At 36.7% G+C, this 24,426-nt stretch overlaps 4 protein-coding genes across 8 annotated transcripts in view; 2 read left to right on the plus strand and 2 right to left on the minus strand.

Moving 5' to 3' along the window:
- The window catches only part of LOC141905415 (neurobeachin-like), a 67,334-nt gene extending 57,010 nt beyond the window's left edge, over positions 1–10,324 (plus strand). The window contains exons 36-52 of the mRNA XM_074794272.1: positions 370–487; positions 576–678; positions 1,041–1,156; positions 1,349–1,461; positions 1,585–1,725; positions 2,194–2,313; positions 2,872–3,024; positions 3,147–3,314; positions 3,574–3,663; positions 4,330–4,362; positions 5,081–5,348; positions 5,609–5,764; positions 6,331–6,498; positions 6,784–6,888; positions 7,025–7,221; positions 7,308–7,459; positions 7,823–10,324. Coding sequence (XP_074650373.1) covers positions 370–487; positions 576–678; positions 1,041–1,156; positions 1,349–1,461; positions 1,585–1,725; positions 2,194–2,313; positions 2,872–3,024; positions 3,147–3,314; positions 3,574–3,663; positions 4,330–4,362; positions 5,081–5,348; positions 5,609–5,764; positions 6,331–6,498; positions 6,784–6,888; positions 7,025–7,221; positions 7,308–7,459; positions 7,823–7,913 — 2,292 coding nt within the window. The 3' untranslated portion in view covers positions 7,914–10,324. The remainder of the gene's footprint in view (positions 1–369; positions 488–575; positions 679–1,040; positions 1,157–1,348; positions 1,462–1,584; positions 1,726–2,193; positions 2,314–2,871; positions 3,025–3,146; positions 3,315–3,573; positions 3,664–4,329; positions 4,363–5,080; positions 5,349–5,608; positions 5,765–6,330; positions 6,499–6,783; positions 6,889–7,024; positions 7,222–7,307; positions 7,460–7,822) is intronic.
- Positions 10,325–12,307: 1,983 nt separating this feature from the next.
- Positions 12,308–14,765, minus strand: LOC141905432 (uncharacterized). Its single transcript, XM_074794298.1, has 2 exons — positions 14,642–14,765; positions 12,308–13,150 (listed from the first exon to the last, which is right to left on the minus strand). The coding sequence occupies exon 2, from the start codon at positions 13,137–13,139 to the stop codon at positions 12,402–12,404; it is 738 nt and encodes a 245-aa protein (XP_074650399.1). The 5' UTR covers positions 13,140–13,150; positions 14,642–14,765; the 3' UTR covers positions 12,308–12,401.
- A 1,218-nt stretch (positions 14,766–15,983) lies between these two features.
- On the minus strand, positions 15,984–19,769 carry LOC141905431 (uncharacterized). Of its 5 annotated transcripts, none has more exons than XM_074794296.1 (9): positions 19,522–19,769; positions 18,253–18,453; positions 17,385–17,513; positions 17,201–17,284; positions 16,776–16,942; positions 16,634–16,694; positions 16,364–16,485; positions 16,189–16,280; positions 15,984–16,093 (listed from the first exon to the last, which is right to left on the minus strand). In XM_074794296.1, exons 2-9 carry the CDS (start codon positions 18,385–18,387, stop codon positions 16,068–16,070), a joined length of 816 nt encoding a protein of 271 aa, XP_074650397.1. In that variant the 5' UTR covers positions 18,388–18,453; positions 19,522–19,769; the 3' UTR covers positions 15,984–16,067. The 5 variants fall into 5 exon arrangements, with proteins under 5 accessions (XP_074650397.1, XP_074650395.1, XP_074650396.1 ...); XM_074794294.1 differs by lacking the exon at positions 19,522–19,769 and adding an exon at positions 18,545–19,318; XM_074794295.1 differs by lacking the exon at positions 19,522–19,769 and adding an exon at positions 18,536–19,318.
- Positions 17,706–24,426, plus strand: part of LOC141905417 (inositol 1,4,5-trisphosphate-gated calcium channel ITPR3-like) — a 28,306-nt gene continuing 21,585 nt past the window's right edge. Inside the window, exons 1-2 of the mRNA XM_074794274.1 lie at positions 17,706–18,054; positions 23,130–23,303. Coding sequence (XP_074650375.1) covers positions 17,868–18,054; positions 23,130–23,303 — 361 coding nt within the window. The 5' untranslated portion in view covers positions 17,706–17,867. The remainder of the gene's footprint in view (positions 18,055–23,129; positions 23,304–24,426) is intronic.

Raw genomic sequence — 24,426 nt, forward strand, 5'->3', positions numbered from 1 at the left:
AACATCTCAGAGCGTATTGCTGTATATTACACCATCATTCATAATCTAATTTCATATGGCGTTTATGAAATACTAGTCATCTCTAAGAGGAGGTTGTTTCTTTCTGCCCCGGGGAACAAGAATCTGGCTCCTAGATAACCATTAATGAAACTCTGAATTCTTGTTGTAGAATGATATCAAATCCCACACCAAAAGACTGAATCCTTCTCTGTGTGGGATTTGATATCTGGACTGCTCTAAACCAATCTATTTCATCCCGATAAAAACGACATTTTGTATATATTATATATGTTTATTAGATATTCTAACATATTAAAACATCATGATTATGAGAGATACTGATTGTCTGTATATGTGTTATATTTGCAGGTTTTAGCCTATGTTGATCACGTCCATGGAAAGTGGCATTTCACAGAGATCCGAGCCATATTTACCAGAAGATATTTACTACAAAATACTGCTATTGAATTATTCATGGCTAATAGAAGTATGTGATGAATTCATGAATCCCGGTATTTCTAAACATTGACAGTAGTATAGATAATAATGATGGTTATTTGTGGTTTTATTTGTAGGTGCTGTGATGTTGAATCTACCGGATCACGCGACCGTAAAGAAGGTTATCAATGCTCTACCGCGGGTCGGTGTCGGTATCAAATATGGATTACCGCAAGCTAGGTAAACAGATGGATGAAGTAGAGGGCACCACCTTCTAAGCGTCTTCTCATTCAAATGATAATCAATATGATTTGCATCTCTTAACAGATTCAACTTTAATCCTTAGATTGAGTAAAACTCCCAGAATTCGTTATGAGACATGTTAGACATGTTATCTATGTTGTAGATACTGGGTTAGACATGTTATCTATGTTGTAGGTACTTTAAAAACGATAATCTGTTAATCCTGTGTCTATGATAGACAGATTATTGTTTAACAGTACCTAAAACTCTGATAAGAGGCCCTGCGGTTTATCTGATTAGACTTCTAACAGAAATCAAAGTTTTCGTTCAAATAATTTGAATGAATTGTTGTATTTTAGGAGAACATCGATGGCCTCGCCGAAACAACTGTTTAAAATGTCGAATATGACTCAGAAATGGCAGCGAAGAGAGATTTCAAACTTTGATTATCTCATGTATCTAAATACTATTGCAGGTTAGTTTAGAAATTCCACATTTGTTACTATCATCTTCATTTTTGGCGTCCTATTCAGTGTTAGAAAGTGAAGACACTTACAACATTTGAAATTACATTTAGAAAAATTTTCTTACACATTTCTGATGATTTCCCTTTTGTACATATGTACATGTACCTGTATGACAGAATGTTGTTTGAATGTTTTTTCAGGACGATCTTTCAATGATTTGAATCAATATCCAGTGTTTCCGTGGGTGATCGTAAACTATGATTCACAGGAATTAGATCTCAGTTTACCGTCGAATTATCGCGATTTATCAAAGGTAGAAAACCTCAATTTGAATCGAAAGTCTGCAGGGTCGTGAGAGTCATTACAGGGTCGTGTGGTCCGAGTGGTCCCTCTGGTCCCTGTACATTGTGATTAATGAAGGTTTGTTATTTTACAGCCGGTCGGAGCTCTGAATCCTACAAGACGAGCTTTCTTTGAGGAGCGTTACAGCGCGTGGGAGCATGATCAAATTCCACCATTCCACTACGGAACTCACTATTCCACGTCTGCATTCACTCTGAACTGGCTCATCAGAGTCGTAAGTTTCAAATGTCAATTTCCGCGATTCATTGATTCATTTGTATACGCTTATACAACCTGTGACCTGGCTGAGATTTCACTCATCACCCCTAAAGTTAGCATTTATCTATCCTTCAATTTGTTCATTCATGAATAGTTACGAGGTATAGAAACAATTAACCATTTCTTCCTATGTAGATAATGCTTAATATTGCTCACATTGAGAGTGTTGATGGGTAAAAGCAAAAATACATATGTATTTTTGATAAAAGTCATAACCACTTGGATAGACTTAAGAAACAATTAACCACTTCTACCTATGTAGATAATGCTTGATATTGCTCACATTGAGAGTGTTGAAAATAAGCATAATTTTGCCTTCATACCTTACACACAGCGCCCGTTATTCATTTGAGAGAATGATTTGAGTATTCAGATAATGATGATAATGATGATGATGATGATGATGATGATGATGTATTTGTAGGAGCCGTTTACGACGATGTTTTTGAATATGCAAGGAGGTAAATTCGATCACGCTAATCGAACTTTTCATTCGATTTCACAATCGTGGAAAAACTGTCAACGTGACACGTCGGACGTTAAAGTGAGTAGATTATTATTATTACTACATTAAACTCAAAGAATGTGATTGATTGGTTGATTGATTGATTGATTGATTGATTGATTGATTGATTGATTGATTGATTGATTGATTGATTGATTGATTGATTGATATTTTATTTACATAAAACATATACAATAATACAGAGACAAGAATTATTAAATATAAAATGAAAATACTAATTTAATACATTAAGTAGGAGATGGTTCTATGAAGGACTGACCCAAAGCCTCAAGGCTGTATCGCAAATGCGAGGGCCATTCCTTTATGAAAGGATGATTATGATGATAAATATTGTACGGCCTTTATGGTTCTGTTCAGGGCCCTCTCATCAATCTACATATCTTTCATGTTCCATGTATTCCTTATCTTATTTTGTTTTCTTCTTAATTATATAACATAGATTATGAGTATTCATTGAAAATATGATCATCAACATCAGTTACGCAGTTCAATGAGTTTATTTTCAATGTTTTTACTGTGGGGAACTGCTGAAGTTTTACTAGTTTTAACCCTCTCTCTTTTTTCTGTCATTTTCAGGAACTGATTCCGGAATTTTTCTATCTTCCCGAAATGTTAAGCAATCACAACGGTTTCAAATTTGGAGAAACGGAAGAGAAGAAAGTTGTGAATGATGTAGGGTTACCGCCGTGGGCGAAAACACCTGAGGAGTTTATACGCATTCAGAGAATGGTCAGTGATGACAATATTCTATTCTAATCTCCGTTATTTCAAAGTGATTTCTACAGTGAAAAATCTGTTATAACGAGTTATTTCTATATATTCAGTTTTCGCAACATTATTGTATCTTGCAGGCTTTGGAATCAGAATTCGTATCGTGTCAGTTGCATCAATGGATAGATTTAATATTCGGTTATAAACAGCGAGGACCCGAAGCTGTCAGAGCTACTAATGTGTTCTACTATTTAACCTACGAAGGAAGTGTCAATTTAGAAGCTATCAATGATCCAGTTACAAGAGAGGTAATCATATTCACTCAACCCCCCTCCCCTTCCCCCCTCAAATAATTCTGAATGTTGCTATGATGTGATGGTGTAAAAGTGAGTATGCTGCTCCATGGTAATCATATTATTTAGCTCATTTTCAATCTTTGAGAACTGTGGATCCGACTGATACTTGCTTAGATTGGAAGATAATGAGAAGTTAGAGTTAGTACTGTTCGTATAGGATTGATATCTATAAATCAGAGTCTCGTACAATAAATGATGAATATATTTTCAGGCTATAGAAAATCAGATTCGTTGTTTTGGTCAAACTCCATCACAGTTATTAACCGAACCTCACCCGCCCAGATCGTCTGCTATGCATATTGTAAGTACAGCTACTACTGAAGCCCCCTTTGAATAAATACCATTAACTACTGGATCTAGTTACAACCTGGCCCTCTTAGGCCTTATAACCACGTTATATTCTAACGCTGTGAACTGTAGAATCGGGTCCAGGACCTAATGCTAATCACATATATTCAGTCTGTAACTGTGGAACTGGGCCTCTATGAATCTGAGTTTGTTACTGATAATCTTCCCTCTTCTCGTTAATTTGCTGAAAATCATAATTGAAGGGAAACTTTCAACCTGGCTTTTTATGGTGCTGGAATAAAGATGAGTCTTAAGAGTCTTTCTCTAGATAAATGACTCCAAGGCCGTACCAGACTGTAGCCTCACTCACTCAAATAGATGAGTTCCAGAGTCTTTCCTCAAAAAATGACTCCCAGGTTGTAGCCTCACCCACTCTGAGTCTGGGAGTCATTCTTCAGACAGGTGACTCCAAGGCTATAGCCTCACTCACTCAAAAAGATCAGTTTGGGAGTCATTCTTCAGACAGATGACTCCAAGGCTATAGCCTCACTCACTCAAAAAGATCAGTTTGGGAGTCATTCTTCAGACAGGTGACTCCAAGGCTATAGCCTCACCTTCTCTCTCTCTATGAATAATGTGTGTTTAATATGGATGTTGTATGAGTTTAATGATATTACAGATGCACGTAGCTAAAAGACAAAGTAAAGTTAGGGTGAGATATATAACGTATATATATATATATATAAACCTTGTGGTGGTTGTTTCTGGGTGAAAGAGTCGTTATATATTAAGTGAATGAATGAAGGGTTGAAGTTACTGTGTTTACTCTGTTAGATTGTCACTAACAGTGACCTGGTCCGGACTGAACAGTTTTATTCAAACTAACCCCACATCTTTTTTACACCTGCTTCAAATATCATCTGTATAAAAAATCACCCACTTTATAATCATTGATGATTCATCGTCAAATTGTCAACAGTTTACAGCTTTTTTCCATCTGAATGGTTTATCTGGATACTGATTATTCATTACAATATTTCTCAACTAATGTACGAAGTCTCGTTTGAAAATAGAGCTACATCTGTTCACTAAATACTGGCATTTTAGAATGTCTGATAATTGTTGCTAAAGCAGAAGTCAGAAGTAGTAACTAGCCATTGTCCCTGACCAGTACATCTTCTGGTATTTAGACTACTGAAGTAGCTAAACTTTTGGTCTCCTCAAAGCTATTGAAAATATTTGTGCATTCTCCTATATTTCACTATTTTACGAAACAATATCCGTTCAAAGCATTGATAGAATTGGGGCATTATATTCCGACAGGGGTGGCTGATTTTCAGAGGGGTTTGAAGTAAGAGTTACAAGGCAGATCGCTGACCCTTTTGTATAGAACACTGTTGAATTCAGTGTTGTTATGTGTATATTTTCAGAGTCCTATGATGTTCTCCTCGGCTCCGGATGATGTTTGTATGATCATGAAGTTTCTATCTAATTCTCCCGTGTGTCATATCGGAGCGAATACTCATCCCGGAGTCCCCGCTCCAGCTGTCACGACCATCACGTGTAATCATAACTTCGCAGTGAATCGTTGGAATCAGAACGCAGGAGCCAAACCAGCTCCTCAGACTCCTTCTCCGAGCTATGCAGAGAAACCTGATAATCAGCCTCAGTTGCCGCTTGCTATGGATAACTTCCTCGGTTAGTATACATAAAACTATTCCTGTGCCCTTCCTGCAGCCCCCCCCCTTGGATAATTCATAAAAGAAAAGGAGAATTGTTGTTTAGATATTTGAAGTCTTGAAGAAATACTGGTATTGTTAAAAAAGTAAATCTGAAAGTAATTTGCTGTTCTTCAAACCTCACAAAAGCTGATTTTGCTGTAACTCACAACTGTGGAACTGGGATACGATGAATTCCGCGCTCATCGTAAAACGTTTTAACTTAATTTGATTTTTCAGTTACGAATACAAATCTACATCGTCGTAATCTCGGTGATAACTTCGATCAAAGATTAACGATCAATCATTCGAACTTCATGACAACATCCGATAACAGAGTGATCTTAGCGTGTGGATTCTGGGATAAGAGTTTCAGAGCGTTCTCTACTGATACTGGTAAGAAATTATTCAGTATTATTCATATCGGTTTGTAGTGAAGTCACAAACTACTGTGAAAACCTTGTTGTAAAGCCCAAAGTACATGATGCAAGAGAACACAGAGAAACAGGAGACAGAAACATGTTTCCCTGTGTTGTGAGCGTTATGAGAAACAATGTTTCCTAAATGTTTCCTAATTGTTTTGGTCTATATCTCACACCTGACGATGATCTCTAGGGTGAGATCGAAACGTCGTGTATTCTATATATTTTAGATTGAATAAATAAATTCTTGTTTTTAAATTCTTTTAATCTGTAAATAGTGGGTTTTTATCTTATCATCCGTTCACCGCGGTTGAGTGTGGTTATCGTTCCATAATGTTTCCTAAATTTTAGATCAAACATGTTTGATTGTGTGTTTCTGTGCTTCCCTGCGTCGCGTGCGGCTGGGCCCACATTCACTCTTTATCTGAGGATTCACCTCAATGACTACTCATTCAGCTTATAGCCTTATTAGATTTCTGACTCTATTACTACTAGTGACGATTTCATGTATGAATGTTTGTATTTTCTGTGTGTTTTCAGCTAAAGCGATTCAAGTAATATTTGGTCACTTCGATATAGTAACGTGTATAGCCCGTTCCGAGTGTAATGTATCTCAGGATTGTTACGTCGTCACCGGTAGTAAAGATTGTACTCTAATGGTTTGGTTGTGGAGCGCTAAACACCAGTCTATAGTCGGTGAAAATGGTAGTAAGTTTCATTTTACGGATTCTTGACTCTCCTGATTTTCATAAGGCTGTTCCTTTGACTGTGGCAAGTAAGGATCCACCAAATGTCAACAATGCTGGATTTCTTCCCAGATTCAATTCCATAATCTTTCAAATTCTATGTTTAAAATGAGACACGATCATCTTTGTAATGTGCACACCGTTTGGTAAGATAGCAGGCGGTGCACAGGTGTCCTCTATGATTCTGATCATTGAACAGTTTAAATATTGTTGAATTATTATATTGAATTGAATGATTCTGTTCTAGGTTTAGAAAGTCCGACACCTAAAGTTACACTAACAGGACATGAAACAGAAGTGACTTGTGTAGCTGTATCTGCTGAACTGGGTCTAGTATTCAGCGGTTCTAAAGGTAAGTCTTCACAGACTGGGGACCATCTGAGCCCGACGTAAGAGAGAACTGGGATAATATCCTACGTAAGACTCATAGCCCTACCTATAATACTATTCTCATCCTTACTTGAATTATGATTTTCTACGAATGATAGGTGGCGCTACTCTGGTGCATACGACCCACGGTGATTTACTCAGATCTCTAGAACCGGCCGAAGACTTCGTCGTTCCGAACTTGATTTCATTCGCGCGAGAAGGTTACATCATTGTGAATTACGATGCTGGTAATATGGCTACATTCAGCATCAACGGAAAACTGCTACGAGATATCTCGCACAATGATAACATACAGGTTAGAGACGTGCATAGTTTATCTTCATGATAACTGGAGCCTCTTATAACTAGCTATGAATTGATATATTTGTCGTGTATTTGCAGTGTATGTGTCTGAGCCGTGATGGACAATATCTAATCATGGGAGGAGACAATGGAATAGTTGAAGTTTGGAGAACACATAATCTTAATTTACTCTATACATTCCCTACATGTGATGGAAGTGTGAGATCTTTAGCGCTTTCACACGATCAAAAGTAAGTGACGTTAGCTTTACTTCATCTTTCTGAGCTCTCCACCCCAATCCTGACAGTGACAGAGTTTCTTTCTGTAGTTCCACCCTGAGCTCTCCATCCCTGACAATTGATAGTTTGAATCCTGACAGTGACAGAGTTTCTTTCTGTAGTTCTTCTCTGAGCTCTCCATCCCCGACAATTGATATTTTGAATCCTGGCAGTGACAGAGTTTCTTTCTGTAGTTCTTCTCTGAGCTCTCCATCCCCGACAATTGATATTTTGAATCCTGGCAGTGACAGAGTTTCTGTGGATCTTCTCTGGTTTCGTCACTTGACAATTGATCCCGAATTATTTCTAACTAATTTGATGATGTTATTATTTCAGATATCTAATGGCTGGACTGGCTACTGGTTGTTTAATAGTGTTTAACATAGATTTTAACAAGTGGCATCATGAATTCCAGGATCGTTACTGATTCTAATCGAGGATCCTTCACTCAACGTAACATAAAACATTATAAATCATTCCATACTTGTGTAAAACATGAATATCGCTTATTTGTAGAAAGATGAATTGAAGCAGAGAGAGTTCAATCTATTTCTCCTCTACGTAATATATGTATCTTATAGTGTTATAGACAGATATTGTCCATGAAACAGAAAATACCTGATGAAAAAGAGACATATTTAGATTATTATTATGATTATGATTATTATTATGATTAATATTATAATATGTATATGCTGATGTGTATAATATATGAATACAGAAGGTTTAGATATTAGTAATTAATTTATACATAGATGATAGAAAAGGTTCCTGTACTGTACTGTTCTATATAGGGCCTGTTATTTATATAAAGAGAGTGAGCACTTTACATTATGAGGTGCAGGTTTAAAACTATTTATAGCGCTTTGCACTGCGAAACATAAAGTGTTGTTTATTTATTTGTTTTTTTTTTCGATGTTCAGTTTTTGGTTTCAGATTTAAACGCCGTTTTGCTGCAGTTGAGGAAAATTTGTAACATTAATTTGTTGAAATCATGACCGTTTGATATTCAAATAAAAGTCGAATCAAAACATGGCCGTCTGACACCGAATCACCTCGATTCAAACATCAGAATTTTGGATTCAACTCAAATAGGTTGAAATTATTATAATTAGTAACATATTAAAGAATAAGTGAATTATTAATTGAATCTTGTATAAAAGAAAACTACAGTAAAAACTTGCACGTTGTAAGCTGGGGATGATTTATGACTTACACTTGATTGATACAAATTTGGACTGGAAAATAGTGACGACTTATCCAACTGAGTTTCGCTGTATTTGATGTAAATTTTTGTTATCCGCCTGGAATAGATTTTGACCGTGTATATTAATCTCCTAGAAACACTTTTTATTTTATCTTTTGTTAATATTTTCTTCACACGATTTTCATTATCATAGATAGATTTAAATAGAACAAGTTTGTTGAATTCTGATCAGAATTTTCATAATATTGAAGACACATCTAGTCATTCGAGTATTACGTAACGTATTTAGAATGTAGTTTGTCATTATCCACCGCGGGTGTAGGTCGACTTGTGACAGGATTGGTCGCAGTAGGTCGACTTGTGACAGGATTGGTCGCAGTAGGTCGACTGCGATGCAACTGGTCGCAAAATGGCGAGAAATTCAGTCGCAAGACCAACCTAACCCGGCTTAAGATTATACAATTTAATTGATTGAATTTGCTGTGTTCTGATTCTTGATATCATTTTCTGATTTGAATGTATTTTATTGATGTTTTTGGCGAATTGAATGTGATGCATTTTCTCAGTTTTTGAAATTATTTAAATTTTTGCTTCAATGCTTTTTGTCGATGATTCAAAATGTGTGTTATTTAAAATTCTGGTATTTTTTAGCAGTTTATATAAAACGACAGAAACTCTTCACACTTCTGTGGTCAGTTTATTCATTACATTGAAATGGAAATATTTGAAAAATGAAATCCTCTTCTGGCGGTTACAGAGTGTGCTCTTTATCTATTAACTATATCCCAAATCAAGTGATTGAGTGAACTGATCAACATGCACAGTTGAGTTTAGATGTTTCTTTGCTCTATCATTACATTTGCGAAGTCAAGAGAATCTAACGTGGTCAAAGACCAACCCTTATCAAAAAATGTCTTAAGATTTGCATAAGTCTGGAAGGTTGGTTGTAATTGATGAACTTGGACAGTGAACAGTGAATTCAAGTGATTGTATATAACATGAATTTTGCTACTGTTATTGTACATATCAACTCTAACTAGATATAATACATATATATCATATTAACACTGGTAGAATCAATGATATTGATTATTATCTAATTCATTATCGGAATTTTGATTATTATGATAATTATTAATGAATTAATGATTCTTCTAAGTTAGAGAGTGATACTGTGTGGTTTTCATGTAGATTTCAGTAACCCCTGTTTCACGTTCCTCAGTCATCTTTCCGAGTCACATTCCGCTGATATGTTGACTGCTTCAAGTCATCAACAATCCATTGTATAAAAGAACATCATCTACTTGAAAAAATAACATGTAAACAGCATTAGTTTCCTTGTGCGGTGAAGATTTTAATAATGGTTTTGCCGTTTGTCTTTATTGACCTTATAATATGTAATCTGATAACAGTTAAACAAACGCCACACCCAGAGATGTCTGGCTCGTCTGGAGGACTTTAGTAATAGACACTGCTAATTATGTATCATGTGATCGTGTTGTTATACTTCTGTTTGAATGATATAAGATAAATTTGTTTTATTGATAATAATAGAGACCCATTATTCCAGATTCTGTAGAAAGTATGTATGTTTTCATGTTGTGGCAAGCAAAAAATAAATATAAACAACACTGAACTATTACTCTGTCTGGTTGGTTTTAATCTGATTCCTCTCGGGGTTTAGTTCTCATCCTTCTTGTATCACCTTTTGTAGTTCTTAAAAAAATCCTGTATCAGTTTTGTTTTATGATAGTACCTATAAGATCAGCCTCAAATCAGAAGAATATAATCTCGTAGTCATTATATTACTCGACAGGCAACCAGTCTAAATTAACTTCATATATGAAACATTAATCGTAGTTTATTACGTATGAGATATATTCAATATTTATATCGATAAAAACGAAAAAAAAAGTTATTTTTTTCAAGTTTAAAGAAAAAGATGCGAACAAACATCGATAAATATCACAGGAATAATTTAACAATATCATATCGTTTATAATAAGCAACAATCGATGGTATTTATTTTGTACAGAATTTGGAACAGATACTCGCTCTGTACAACTCAAAATACCGCAGTGGGTCCTTCTACCCCCACGGACGAGGCTCAGGAGCTCTGGCAATCGACTTGCTGCCTCACTACACCGTGAGGTGCTGCCGCTATGCTCATCGTTGGCGGGATTTTTATACACTAACTTGAAGCGACTGTGGCAATCAATGAGCATCGATTGCCACAGTCAGCCACTTATAGGTCTGATTTGGCATGCTCACAATTCTGGACCTGGCGTTCCACATTTCTGAGAAAAAGTTTCGATCAGTTCATTTTCAGAATGCAAACTTAACGCAAAACTGTGGAACTGAGTCCTGTAATAAAAGGCCACAGATGTGCAATTAATTAACATGAACAATAATATATCGCCGTATAAATGTTGTTGAATTTGAATGCACTAGAGGCTGCAGTTCTAACTGGTGCGTGTCGAATTAGATTTATAATTGTGATAGCATTAGTTCTATTTACAGAAGTCGTGATAAATGTGTGTAATTAGTCTCACATTTCAACAAGACATGAATTTTTCAAATCATAAATACATGTACACCACCTTCTCTCATCAATGATATAAAGATTTGTCATATACCAACTATGCATAATGTTAACCAAATATAGCTTTACCTGTATGGTGTGCAAGTCCTAAAGCAGCCAGATATTGGCTCTTCCTCCCCCTCCTCCCCCTCCCCTCTCCCTCTCCTTTCACCTTCTCCCTCCCCTCTGTATCAGCCCCATCCCCCTCCCCTCCCCACCGATCTCTCGTCAATCGATGCTTATGATATTCTATAAATAGATAGAACGCAGTTAGTAGTTAAACGATCGTTTTTCTATAAACACAGTTTGAATTAGGGTGTGTCCAGTAATTGCTTATTCAGCTTATACCACACCACTGTATCTCACAGCATTAATATACACCATATAATGATAATATATACTTACCTTAATCATTTAATATAAACACTATTAACACTAAGTGAAAAGCTAATATCATTAATCATAATGATGTGTTATGTCGTTCAATAATACCAGAAAAAAACTTTCAAACAAAACAAACGTAAAGCTTTAACGATTTATACATAATTTCTGAACATGGTTTTTTTTTCAAGCAGCAAAATCTTCGAATAATTGCATAAAACATTTCAGTAAATCATAATTATGAGATTAAAACTCAAGCAGTAAAATAACAATTGATAATTTGACATATAATTGAAGTGTTTAAGCCGTATATATGCATCTAATGAAATTCAACTAACTATATGTTTATTTCATCATGTCATCGTTTTTTGGGGGGAATTAATGGAAATCAATTCGTGTCAACGCGGGCCCCATGGCGGATCAGGGGTGAACGATTGGTCCGGGTCATAAACGCTCGTTTGATACGTTTAAAAGGGGAGGGTGCAGGAGGTGCTCACCCCTGAAAATGACAAATTACCCAGAAATTCTACGGCAAAATGAAATGAAATATATTAAACTGAGACGTAAAGAAGTCTAGATTCATTAGCTTTTCCAAAAATGAGTTTCCGATTAGCTTTCGGGTGCCCTTATGGATTATATGATATACCCTATTGTGAGGGTGCACCCCTCTCTGAATCAGACCCTAGATCCACTCTTCTGTTATTCAAGATGATAAACATTGCTCTGATCCACAATGAACTAAAGTGTTAGGTTTCTGGATATCTATTTGTTTTTTCTTCATCGGTTTTCTGTGGTTCGACGACGACACTCGGTTCATCATCAGCTGCGACCTGTGCTGATAGTTCATCCTGTTTCTCTAACTGGCCATTCTGATCGGTGGTTCCTGCGGCTGATTCGACGCTTTTTATCGCTAAAGCGAGCTTCGTCTTCAGAATATCGCCGTACTTTCTCAAAGTCAAATTCGATATCATTTGCACAACGGAGACGCCTAACTCGACTAGACCGACCATCGCAGCAACGGCTAAACATCCGACCAGAACGTGATGTCTCTTCTTACCTAGCACCATCACGCTGGGCAGATACTGGGCTAAAGCGACGTTCAAGACAAAATTTGTCGTCGAGACAAACGTAGTTATAACTCCGGCTAGTTCGCAGATATCGATACATAAATGGGGACTATCTTTTCCTCGTTTCATCAATACCAAACCGCTACACGCAGAAATTAGATAAATAATCGCGCCTATTATGATAAACGACATGGCCGCGGTATGTCTGGTGGCTGTGGACGTGTCTGTTAAATTCGTCATGTTATAATCATTATCAAGAGTGGGTTCGGGTAGCGGTTCTGTAACTCGAAACGGTATAAATACAAACATTGATATGATTTGTAATCCTGTCAATGAGAATTGAAGAAATGCGATATATCGGCGTCTCTCCGTAAGAATCGTGTCCCGATCCTTCAACTCGGGTTTCTCATCCGGCATCGTGTGTCTTCCTGGAAAGAAAACACATATATTCACGTGTATTTCTTATTAGAAGGTAATTTCGTGGGTGATGACAAAATCTGAGACTCAAGGCGTCTGTTTAACAAGTGTATGCGTTAATACGTAAATACCATCCCCAACCATCGTTGCTGGGTGATCCCTTATGATCAGGGTCCAGTCCCACAACTGTGAGTTAAGATTTTACTCTGAGTAAACTCATTGAAAATTAACTCATTCAAACTCTATAACTCACAACTGTGGAACTGGATCCAGATGAAATGTGTTCGGTATCATTGCAATATCAATCGAATGAGATTGGCTGAAAAAAATGAGGAACCATCATGGTAATAACTGGTCAACAAATTTCAAAAGATAATTTGCAAATGAACAAATGAAAGTGTCTAGTCAGATTGAACCCGATGGAATTGGATCTAGATGCGGGTGTAGATGGAGATGGATATACGTACTAACGCGCTGTTCTATAAAACACGGTTATTGCCGATCAATTCTTCTCTGTTTACAATATTTGACTACTGGCAAAATATCTCTTTGGTGTTTCAACTAGGCGTGGTATATTTCTAACTAAACATACCCTTGAGACGGATATACACCGTGTATGGAATATAGAACACGCAATAATCGTTGTCATTGGGAGGGAATTATATCGGAACTTTGAAGAAAAGAAATGTTATTCTGTCATATCGTTATCGATATTTAGATGGTCAAAATATTGATTGCCAATATTCAGTCAAGTCTGATTTGGTGAACCAATGAAAGAACCCCAGTCACTATATTATCATTCGGAGTATTTGGAGGGGTGGAGAGCTTAGCGAAACGGTCTCCGTCAGGGGATTCAAACGCCCAAGAGAGGCTCAAAGGTCAACGAAAAGAAACAATACTTTACATTTAATGAAGATATACTAGTAATAGAAATAGAAAACTTTATGAAAATAAATCTCCAACGAGAATCTAATTGAAACACTGTTCCCGCGTGAGAACCTGAAGGTATAGTGTTATCTAATGGTGACCCGACGTTACTCGGCGCTGAAGTTAGAACTGACACGTACAACTCTAGGAGTCATTTCTTTAAACTTGAAAGTCTTAAGAAAAGTCAAGTGCTAAAAAGTGTGTTAAGTAATGAGGTCGGATTACGGTTAAAGAATATGAATACGGTCATAGTGTCAAGGGGATGTTTTTAAGATCGTTGACCCTATGATTATTTGTGCTAAATAGAGGTAGTTTGTAAATTAGTTGCTAGTTCTATGAATATTAGCCCTACAAGTGCGCAATATTACATCATACTGTTTTAAGTGATCTGAAGTGCGCTACGTTTAAACTATCATTAATTATGTTGTCTGCATATCGAGTCTCAAGAGGCTGATAAAGCATGACGCGTCTGATTTGATACACAGTTAAACATTTACGAATTTGAAATCATTACAAAATCATCATTTTCATAAATCCTTATTAATTTCTAAATAGATGTGTTGTAAAATACTTACAGAAAATTACGGATAATCCAAAAAAGATTCGTAAATCTAAAACGAAAGCTGCCGTCGCTAGTCTTGATTTTACTGACTTTCAGAATGTGTACATGTATCAGGCGCCGCCCTTCTGAGGCTGTCGCGATGCGCGTCAAACTAAATGTGCGTGGTACGTGTATCTATACATTGACGACAACTGCAAACTGTAATTTCATCCTGGTTCAGACACGAGCGTCTAGAGGGATGGATAGATCATTCTAAACCGATGAAAGATGACCAGAGTGCAAAACTGTCTGAGAGTAGAGAGATTTCGACAACATTATACCCTTATCTAACCTTTCCCTAATCCTTCGTCGTATTCAAGTCGTTGAGATGATTTTTCATCCCATATAAAACCGACAGGTTCAGAGAATTGGTATGGTCTAGCGACGGCTGGGGTATATGTAGTAAAGTGTGTAGTCTAGGCAGGGACGGCGTTTAATACACAAAATTATCACCTATAAAACTGATGGGGGTGTATGGTTTGAGAATCTGTTATAAGTCCGGCCGGGTAATTGCTGTCTGGTATTTAGACTTATATATACCGATGTCTGGGAGATGCTATTCTCACTTCAGATTGTGTCAGTAAATTCCCGCCCACGTTACAACCACTTGTCTCTCATGAAGGACGAACACGTTTGACATTCAAGCTGACATCATCTCTTCACGCGAGTCGCCTTTATTAAATTATCTTCCTCCACCCGGGAACATTTCCAAAAATAGTGATTTATTTCCGTCACTGTGGGTTAAAGACAAGTCATCGCGACTATGGGTTTTCCACTGGTAAACGTGCAGTAGCGAATCCTGATAACTGACAAGGAGCACGTGTGTCTACACGCTCCTGAATCCGTCTGTATTTTGTCTGATCTAGATATTTGCGATGTTAACATTAGTTTCGGATTTTACTCTAGTCGTAAAAGAATTGTTACTTAGAGAAAAAGACTACATGTTCACTCCTCTTGCATTGGTCCAAATGCAATGCCGTACTCAGTGGCGGATCGGCTGAGTGACCTTGGAATTTTCTCCTTAAGATTTTTTGAAATTTTGAGCACATGATCAACCAGGAAAGTGCTCAGAATGCATCTAATTTTTCAAAGTTTTCTGGGGGGACCCTCCCACTTTGGGGGACTGATAAGCATTTTGTCACGGGCCTGAGTTTGTGTTAGGTCCTACAAGAGAGTCGTTATATCGAGGTTCGTTCCTCAAGGTAAACTGTCCTTTTTATGGTTCTCTTGGCATCGGTTAAAATCCATGTGACACTTGCTGATGATCATTAGAGAAAGAAAACCAAAACAACAGGTTCTCATAACAATTAACAAATTTATTGATCAACATAAACAAATAAGGCAAGGTTGATGGAGAGAAAGAGATTAGATGGAATAGATTGATGTGAGATTGGTTCTAACTAGTGACAATGACTTCTCTTCTTCTCTACAAAATAGACAATAAAACAAAACAGTTCATATTTTCACATCAAACAGCAGCAGCAGCAAAGACTGTGAATAATGAAGCTGTTATTTCTTTACCTGTTTGCTGTTTATTGATGACAATGTTTTTACAATCTGTAAGTTGTTTATGAAGATGAAACGGTGAAATATTCAATAAAGTCGACAAATCCCTAAAAATAATAACAAACAAACACATCTAAAATTCATATGATTCACTCAACTCTAACTCAAAGTGAATGATATTGTTTCTTACCAAAGGAAATTACTTTCAGAATCAAATGCTTTGTAAATGATGTAGTGGAGGAGTTTATCTTTACACAATGAACTCAATTCATTACTGAAACTCTTAATACGCAAACATTCTACAACAACTGCCTGAAAAAAATAATCAGTTTAGATTTTTAGTTGACATGAGGAGGAAATAATTAAAATTTGTTCCGTAAGTAATATATCCAAGCTGTGTGTGTGAGTTAGGAGGACTAGAGGTTCACTGTTGTGATTGAATTGGAATCTTTTGACTTACGAGTCCATTCTCTTTATCTCCATCTATCACTTTATCAACTGCAGATTCAAATTCACCCGAGCTTAAGATAAATGTAACCATCTAGATTATTAACACAAAAAATCCTAGATCGGTAAGAAGAGGGCCAAGGTGAGAAACTTACTTGTGTTTTAAAAGTTGAATTAAATGTTGGTTGAATAGTTCAGCTTGTGTTTGTATTAAAGTCGTCATCCAGGGATCAGTATCCACCGCACTAATCACCGTCAGTTTATTCATTAATTGTCGAGTTGTTTGGAAATCTGACTTCAAACGAGCGCAACTAAATAGAATCTATTAAATATAAAATAAATCGGGTTTATTAACAAACTTCTGCTGGGACCAGTTTTTCACAGTAAACTCCCTTGATTTTGAAACTTATCAAAGTCAATCAAGCATAATATGATATTATATGATATAATAGTCAATCTATAACAACTCAAGACAAGTTTTCGGATTTTAGACTGAACTCAAGCCATCACTGCGTAACTGGACCCAACAGTTTGAGTGACGCAAAGTATAATCGAGATTAGTTTTATGTCGTTTGAATACCTCACAGTTGTCAGATTCATTCCTAGTTTGATCAAGCAATAATCCAAATAATAATTCAGGTAGATGTGGATTCTGTATTAAAACCTATGGAAAATTAAATCATTTAATGAAGAATTAGTTAAAACAAGCAACTACATATAATTCAAAGAAATATTCATGCAAATTCTCGAATTCACGAAACAACCTTTTTCATCATTTGTGACGCAGTTTTCAGGGAATCTAAATCTATTTCTGATGAGATATTTCGACTAAGAATCATGATTTGATGATTCAAATCAGTTCTATAGGGCTTATCTTTAATTTGATAATACATCTGAAATAAAAAACATAACCGTAATAGATAAATAAGGTACATGTAAAGGTCTTTTGAGGACAAGTAGGTCGCAAGTCTTTTTCCCGCTTGAAATGTTTTAAGTAAATAAACTATTAAAATAGATTATTGAAGGTTTATCTGATAATTCAAACAATAACCTATATATGATATGTTTGTGCTTGTGACAGGAACATACAACAGTCAATACATGACATTTTTCAAGAGAGAATAAAAATTGACGCAGTATATTTCTATCAGGGACTAATTTGAAGTTCATTCTTCAAACACTCGACCATTTTCGAAATGGAGGTTTCTCACATGTAGAAGATTTCGAAAAGAGCCAGAGAAGCAGAAATGTCGTCGGCAAGGAAGGAACCAGAGCGCAGACTGCGGGAACCACAGCGGAAACCTATCAGTAAAGATAGATTAGAAATACCTAGCGGTATGATACATTACAGACGAGGACTCAAACGAAATGAGTCTGAACTTTCGTTATTGAGTATCGCATCAACCAGTCAAAATATGGATTTTCATTTCAAAGGTAAAGTACACAGTATGCTATACAGTGAAACTCACTACTTTTAAATTGCCCTAGTTGTGATGATAATTATGTTGATGACTTATCAAAATGATAAATCACACTAGATAACTGAGTTGGAAATACAAAATTGGGACTAGAAAAGAAAACTTCAGCAGCGTGACAATTTAATTATAAGATTAAGAGAGATCCCTGACCTACATGTTGACAATACTTAGCCCAGGAGAGAGCGTTTTTAACATCATGCTCGTTCCATTCTGATACTATTTTTGATTTTGCTTGCTGCAAAATTTCGATGAAAGAATAAATAGACTTTAGAATCGCTGCTACAGCCATTCAGGGCAGTGAGGGAGTGAGTCCTGGTCACTGGCGGTCGACTCGAGGAGGAGCTTCACTTCAATCCTGAAATAAATACACATCACAAGATGTCAGTTTATTTTTGATGAACCCTCATAATCTTAACACTACTACTTAACATGCATACTTTATCTACCTCTCATTAACTCATCAGAAACTATGAAAATATACTTTTAATCGCTTGAATCGAACTGAATCGACAAAACTGTCACCGATTTGCTGGCTCCATCCTGTTCATATATCGCGCGCACGAAGTTGATACAGTGCAATAAAGAATGAATTGAATTTAAATTACAATTAAAGTTTATTTTACAATCACATAAAGCGTCCATGCAAACATGCTAAAAAGAAGACATTGATTTAAAGTATGATATCCGGTGTAATTTATTTGTCATGTATATTGGGGGTAACAACTCCGTACCGACTGGTACTAATTGAGGATGGCTCCGGTAAATCTACCGTCATGCATTCCCGATTCACTATTTTACTCACTTGCCACAGGTAAACACCGGAGCCCATGCGATTGAGGGTTTTGGACCAGATTGAATTTTTGGCCCCGTTGCATTGAATGGAAAAATAAGAGATTGCCGTACCCCGAAAATTCTGATTTGGCCCTACAGCAGCACACCGCGGGTCACGGCAGGATCCACGGGGCCCTTTCCGTCCCCGAGGCCACACAGGCACCCGCCCCCGGCCCAACAATTGTTTATACGACATTTCTGTAGTTATAATTAAACGATGACTAAAAGCCGGGCACATCCTCCGCCGCGCGGTCGGCACGGCAGTCGATATCGCGCTATAAAATACAAAACTACTTCACTGTCCTATTTTATACAACTAACATGAATTTTATATAACCTTTGTATAATTCAATATATGACAGAGTAGTCACTTCCCGTGACTGGGTAATATCCGGTGAAAAGCGGAAGATAAACATTGAACGAATTAATGAGTCAAACTGCGAGTGGGAAAACAATAAGACAATAGGATACTGTTAAGACATCCGTACTTAGAAACTACGCGCAATGCCGGGAATAGAAAGTATTTAGCGGTAAGCAATTAATTCATTATCACGGCCCAAACACGTTGAGTATTCTAAAATAAAACAATTACCAAAGTCATTTTGTTGCGTAGATGAATTCTTTTTCGGAAAAGTTATTCTCAAACTTAGCTCCAAACGCGCGATAGGGCGTCGACCTAAGAACGGAAGCGCGAACCCGGGATCGTCATTTACCAGAACTTATCAATCTTATCATTGTTGTGAAGACACGTAAATCATCGCGAAACTTGGCACGGTGCCGACTATTGATTCCGAAGATGTTTTTAATAAATGATTTATTGATAATTCATGATTTCACGATTCTAATTATATCTCAATCGGTGACAAGTGTGACGACGTCTCGTTCTCGTATCATGTGTTCTGCTGGTCAAATCAATGATAATTCTACAATCAATTCCGCTCATCATCCATTATAACTACGATATCCTTACTCACTGAGTATTACTTGTCACTACGGTTTCTTGAAATGGGTAAATATTTCTAAAGCCTTCTATTGAGTTGTTCCAGGTCTGCCTGGTGTCTTAGTGTGACTGGACTCAATATAGTTGGTTTCAACGTCAAATCTAGACAATCTTTAATGTATCAAACTTTAATAATGTTTCTCGCTAAGTTAAGTACAGTTCACACCTGTCCTGTCCATTAATCGGGCTCTGTCTGTTTTGAATATTTCTCATGAAACTGTATATTTTATACACGTACTTGAGTCTGAAATCATGTCAATGGGTACGAAAACAAATAAAAACTAGACCAGTAATCGACGAGAAATAGCCTCAACACAGACGACTTAATATCTTTATTCGTAGAAATAAAAAGTCTTGTATCGTTTCCGTGTCTGGGCGTTGTTTGGACCGAAAGTGATCGTGAGTTCATACTCCCCGTAAACTTTAGCCTACCCGTCGGTGGTTGTTTTTTTTAAACCTACCGTTGATCTTTAAAACAACTGGATTATCATGACACTGATTTCCTCTTCGTCTGTTGTTACCAGTAGGTAGAGAATCTACACACTACAATCTATATGATAAACTATGTAGAATTTAGGTCTGTCTAATGTGTACAAAGAGAATGATTCAGTTATAAGTCAACATGAAGTGAATTAGCTCATAGCGTCTGTCAGTCGGGAGAGGATACAACATAATTAAAAAAAAATACGAATATTCATATCTGCTTCCCCTGCGGTGGTGAGCAGCTGGGGTTGCTTTAGATCGATCCGATTTGTGAAGATTCTTCTTGTCGCAGAGTTTTGGAGTTTATCACAATGGCGGTTTCAAAAGGTAAACTTTTAAAGATAAGTCAGTTATTGATCGAAGTTCCTTGGTCGAAGGTTCTTCTCTGGTCTCTACCCCATTGGGAAAAAGAGACATCGAACCCCTGCTTATAATGCCCTGCGTGGCGCTTAGCGAGTTGAGGGTGTTAAAAAAGATAGTCACAGTGAAAGGTTGGAATTTGAGTGCCGAAATCAAATATTTGAAAGATTGATTCAAAATGAAATATTCCGAGGAGCTTAAAAATGTAATGAGACCAGGACACTGGAAGAGTAAGTAGTTCATGGCATGGACACTAACACAGCAATTAAATATTCTAATATTGTCCAGTGATGCCAATTGTTAGGGAAGGAATCATCTTTAGAATGTTAGGACAAACATTTGTCGCTAGAATACATCGTACAAATTCCATTTATAAACCAGTGAATCATAGGCTACTTATACTTACTACTGAATATGGACAATGAGAAAAATAGGACACCCACCTCTGACCCGTTTTAATCCTCCAACGCAGTGTATCACTAATTCAGAAAAAAAGACAAGGCGGTTTCAATGTACGTAATGTGAGTTGTTTACAGACGTGGAAATACATAGTTTAAAAGTGCATTCGGTACGTGAATTGTCAGGAATGTTTTCGTCGTGATTTTTTAGTTAGATTTGGATGTTTTTCATGACGAAGATTCGTGACTATTTGAACGAATGAGGTCAGTGTGAATGTTGTTAGCCCTCTTCACAAGTATTTGCACACGCACTTTCGCTATTGCAGTTAAAAGCGTTTAGAGAAGAATCATAAGTAAACATTTCAATTCGGTTGAAATTCACACAAAGGGCTTAAAGCCTTACGATAGACACTTATTCTAAACAAGGCATAGACAAATTACTTTCTGCAAACAGGTGGGAAATCTTGATGGTAGGTTTTACCGCTTCAACTGATGAGAACAGCTCTGAACCTTACCCCTGACTGAAATATAAACACATTCTCCGCACGGTTCAAAAACTGATTAAATTAATTGCTACCAAATTTAAAAACGTAATATTTTGTCGTGAGAACAAACAATATTGGCAACATTACAGATTCAGGTTCCTAGCGCCGCGTCTTGTAGAAAGAGGGTAATCAAAAACTTCATTCTTACAATATTGAGATGAACGAGGTTTACACCACGGAACTCGTCCATCGTCTGCGAGTAATTGTGTCGGTTAAATTTAAACTCAAGGCCGGTGAAATTAACAATCTCGTAAACTAACGCCGCTGGAAATCAGTATAACAAAAGAGGAAAATTTAAAAAAGGTTAGTTAGCTATTTCACAGTATGCGTGTGTGTATATATATAGCTTACAGTCACTCGGTCTATAGATGGGGAAAATATAATACACAATCTCGCGATATCGGATGTATGTATCTGCTTAGTAGATAACAGGTAAATTGTTTAAATTATTTATAACATCATCGATAAACTAAATATTTATTTCGGAGATCTACAAACTCGCTTACGACGCAGTTTGGTAAATATCAAAAATGTAATAAAGTTGCCAATTGAGAGTGGAGTGCCTTCATCTTCTGACTCGAGACTCTCAACTGAATCGACAAAACCATTCTGAAAATATTGATGAATTTCGTAGTTGGATACTTGTACTCGCGAGATGAAGATCACATTTATAGCTCGATGAACATATATTATTAGATTCGATAGGTTCTCGTTAGTTCATTTCCGACGATGTCAAATCTTAACCGTGAACTCGATGTAACTTGACGCCTCGCGGAGGTCATTATCGCAGCCATACGTGATTTCATTGCGAATAGATTAAAAACGAAGCGCCCGAAAATGTTCCGTACGATCTTATACAGAAAAAACAAAATGCATTCTTGTTTAACTTTGATGTGAACCAGCAACTGACTGAACACCTACGAAAACGCTTCAGACCACCGAAGTGAAATTTATATTTCACTCAGTCTTTACATTTCGCATTCAAACTATTTTTTTTCTAAAACGCAAAGCAAACTGTATTTTTTAAATGTATATATTTGAATTGTGAAACATTGCGGAAATACTTCGATAATCATTTGATAAAAATCCCATACCCCATATATGCGTGTGGCATTCTACAGATATCTATAAACTCCGTCTGGTCGGTTCCAGGAGACAGTAGTATTTATGGTATCTATCATCCCAGAATTAGATTAAATGAAAAGCCTCGAGGTGTTCAAACTTCAAAATTCCATTGTGCTGTGTAGTTTTGTGTATAAGTTTAGATTTGTCATTTCATCATGTTATGATATGAAAAAAGGAAACTTTGGATATCAAGGGTTTTCTGCCAATTCGACAGAAGCAGAAAATCGTATTGTTAAACTCAATCTCTTCATTAATATTAGTTTAAATATTTATAATTGTAAAATTTCAGGAACCAAGATTACGAGTATGGGAGATTTTCTATGTATCGGTGACTATGTCAGTTTGTATTGTGTAGAGACGGATGGATTCGTGTTCGGATGTCAATCGACTTCGCTTCATAACGGACTTACAATCTATCAAAAACAGGACAGGGATACGCCTCAAAGCATTCCCAATCCACACGGTAGGTTTAAACAAACGATTCAAGGGAAATTTCTAGGGAACAAAACGTTTATAAGTTGTTCTGAAGTTTGTTACGTTTTTCAAATTCAAATTTCTAAGTCGACTATCACCATCAATATCCATGATCACAACAGCTGGAGGAATATGAATAACTAGGGTTCAGTCTCTTAACGAAGAAAAAGACCCCGCAATATGATGAAAACCTACAGTTACGTTTCGACTCTTTAAAAAACTGTTTTGAAAATGTCTTATTGAATTTGGTCTAAAAGTTTTTCTTCGATTGAATTAGACAGACACTTAAATAAACCATGAATATGTAGTTGTCTGTGGTGAGGGGGTTAACAAGTAAAACACTAGTCACAGAGTGACTTAAACCACACAGTTAATGATAACCGTCATATAGACATTTTTCATACCGGATTCGATGTAGAAAATTGTTCCATATATTATTCATTGATATATTAAGAATAAAAAATTCTACCGCCGTTTTCAATGTTAGTTGTTTGTTCAAACGCTTCGTCTCTTTTATTTATTGCCCTAGTACAGTTTGCAGCGTGCAATCATGTAATTTATCAAAAACGAATAAATTGACATATCCTCTTTCACAATTGTGCGCTATTTAAATTCTTATCTAGGTAATTATCCTTTCAGAATTCTGTGAACAAACGTGATGAATACAATTTGCTTGTCAGATGTATTTATGAGAATATCCGCTCGATGCGAAAACTTGTTTCATAAGCGAGCGGTCAAAATAACAATTTATACTGGGGTTTGAGATAGAAACCGGTTAAAACAGCCATCTATATGGGTACGGGTTCGAGGGGGTTCTTCCATTCATCCTTAGTCTACGGCATTGTCAGTTCACGGATAAACCCGGTGTCATAGAATCAGATGCCCCGATTTCAGATGCCCCCCTCCCCCCAAAAACAAAAAATAGATTAACGGATTAAGTGGAGAGACATAATGGGCCTGTGGCTGACCCTACCGCTAATCCTTAATCCTGAGATCTATTAGGGGGGATTAATAAGGGGACGAATTTCATTCAATGACACCGGTCTCCGTTTGCTCGTTCGTGATATCTTGACCACCGTATTCATAAAACTATAATCTATCGGACGAAATGT

Source organism: Tubulanus polymorphus, chromosome 5 (genome assembly GCF_964204645.1).
Source record: "Tubulanus polymorphus chromosome 5, tnTubPoly1.2, whole genome shotgun sequence".
Classification (NCBI taxonomy): domain Eukaryota; kingdom Metazoa; phylum Nemertea; class Palaeonemertea; order Tubulaniformes; family Tubulanidae; genus Tubulanus; species Tubulanus polymorphus.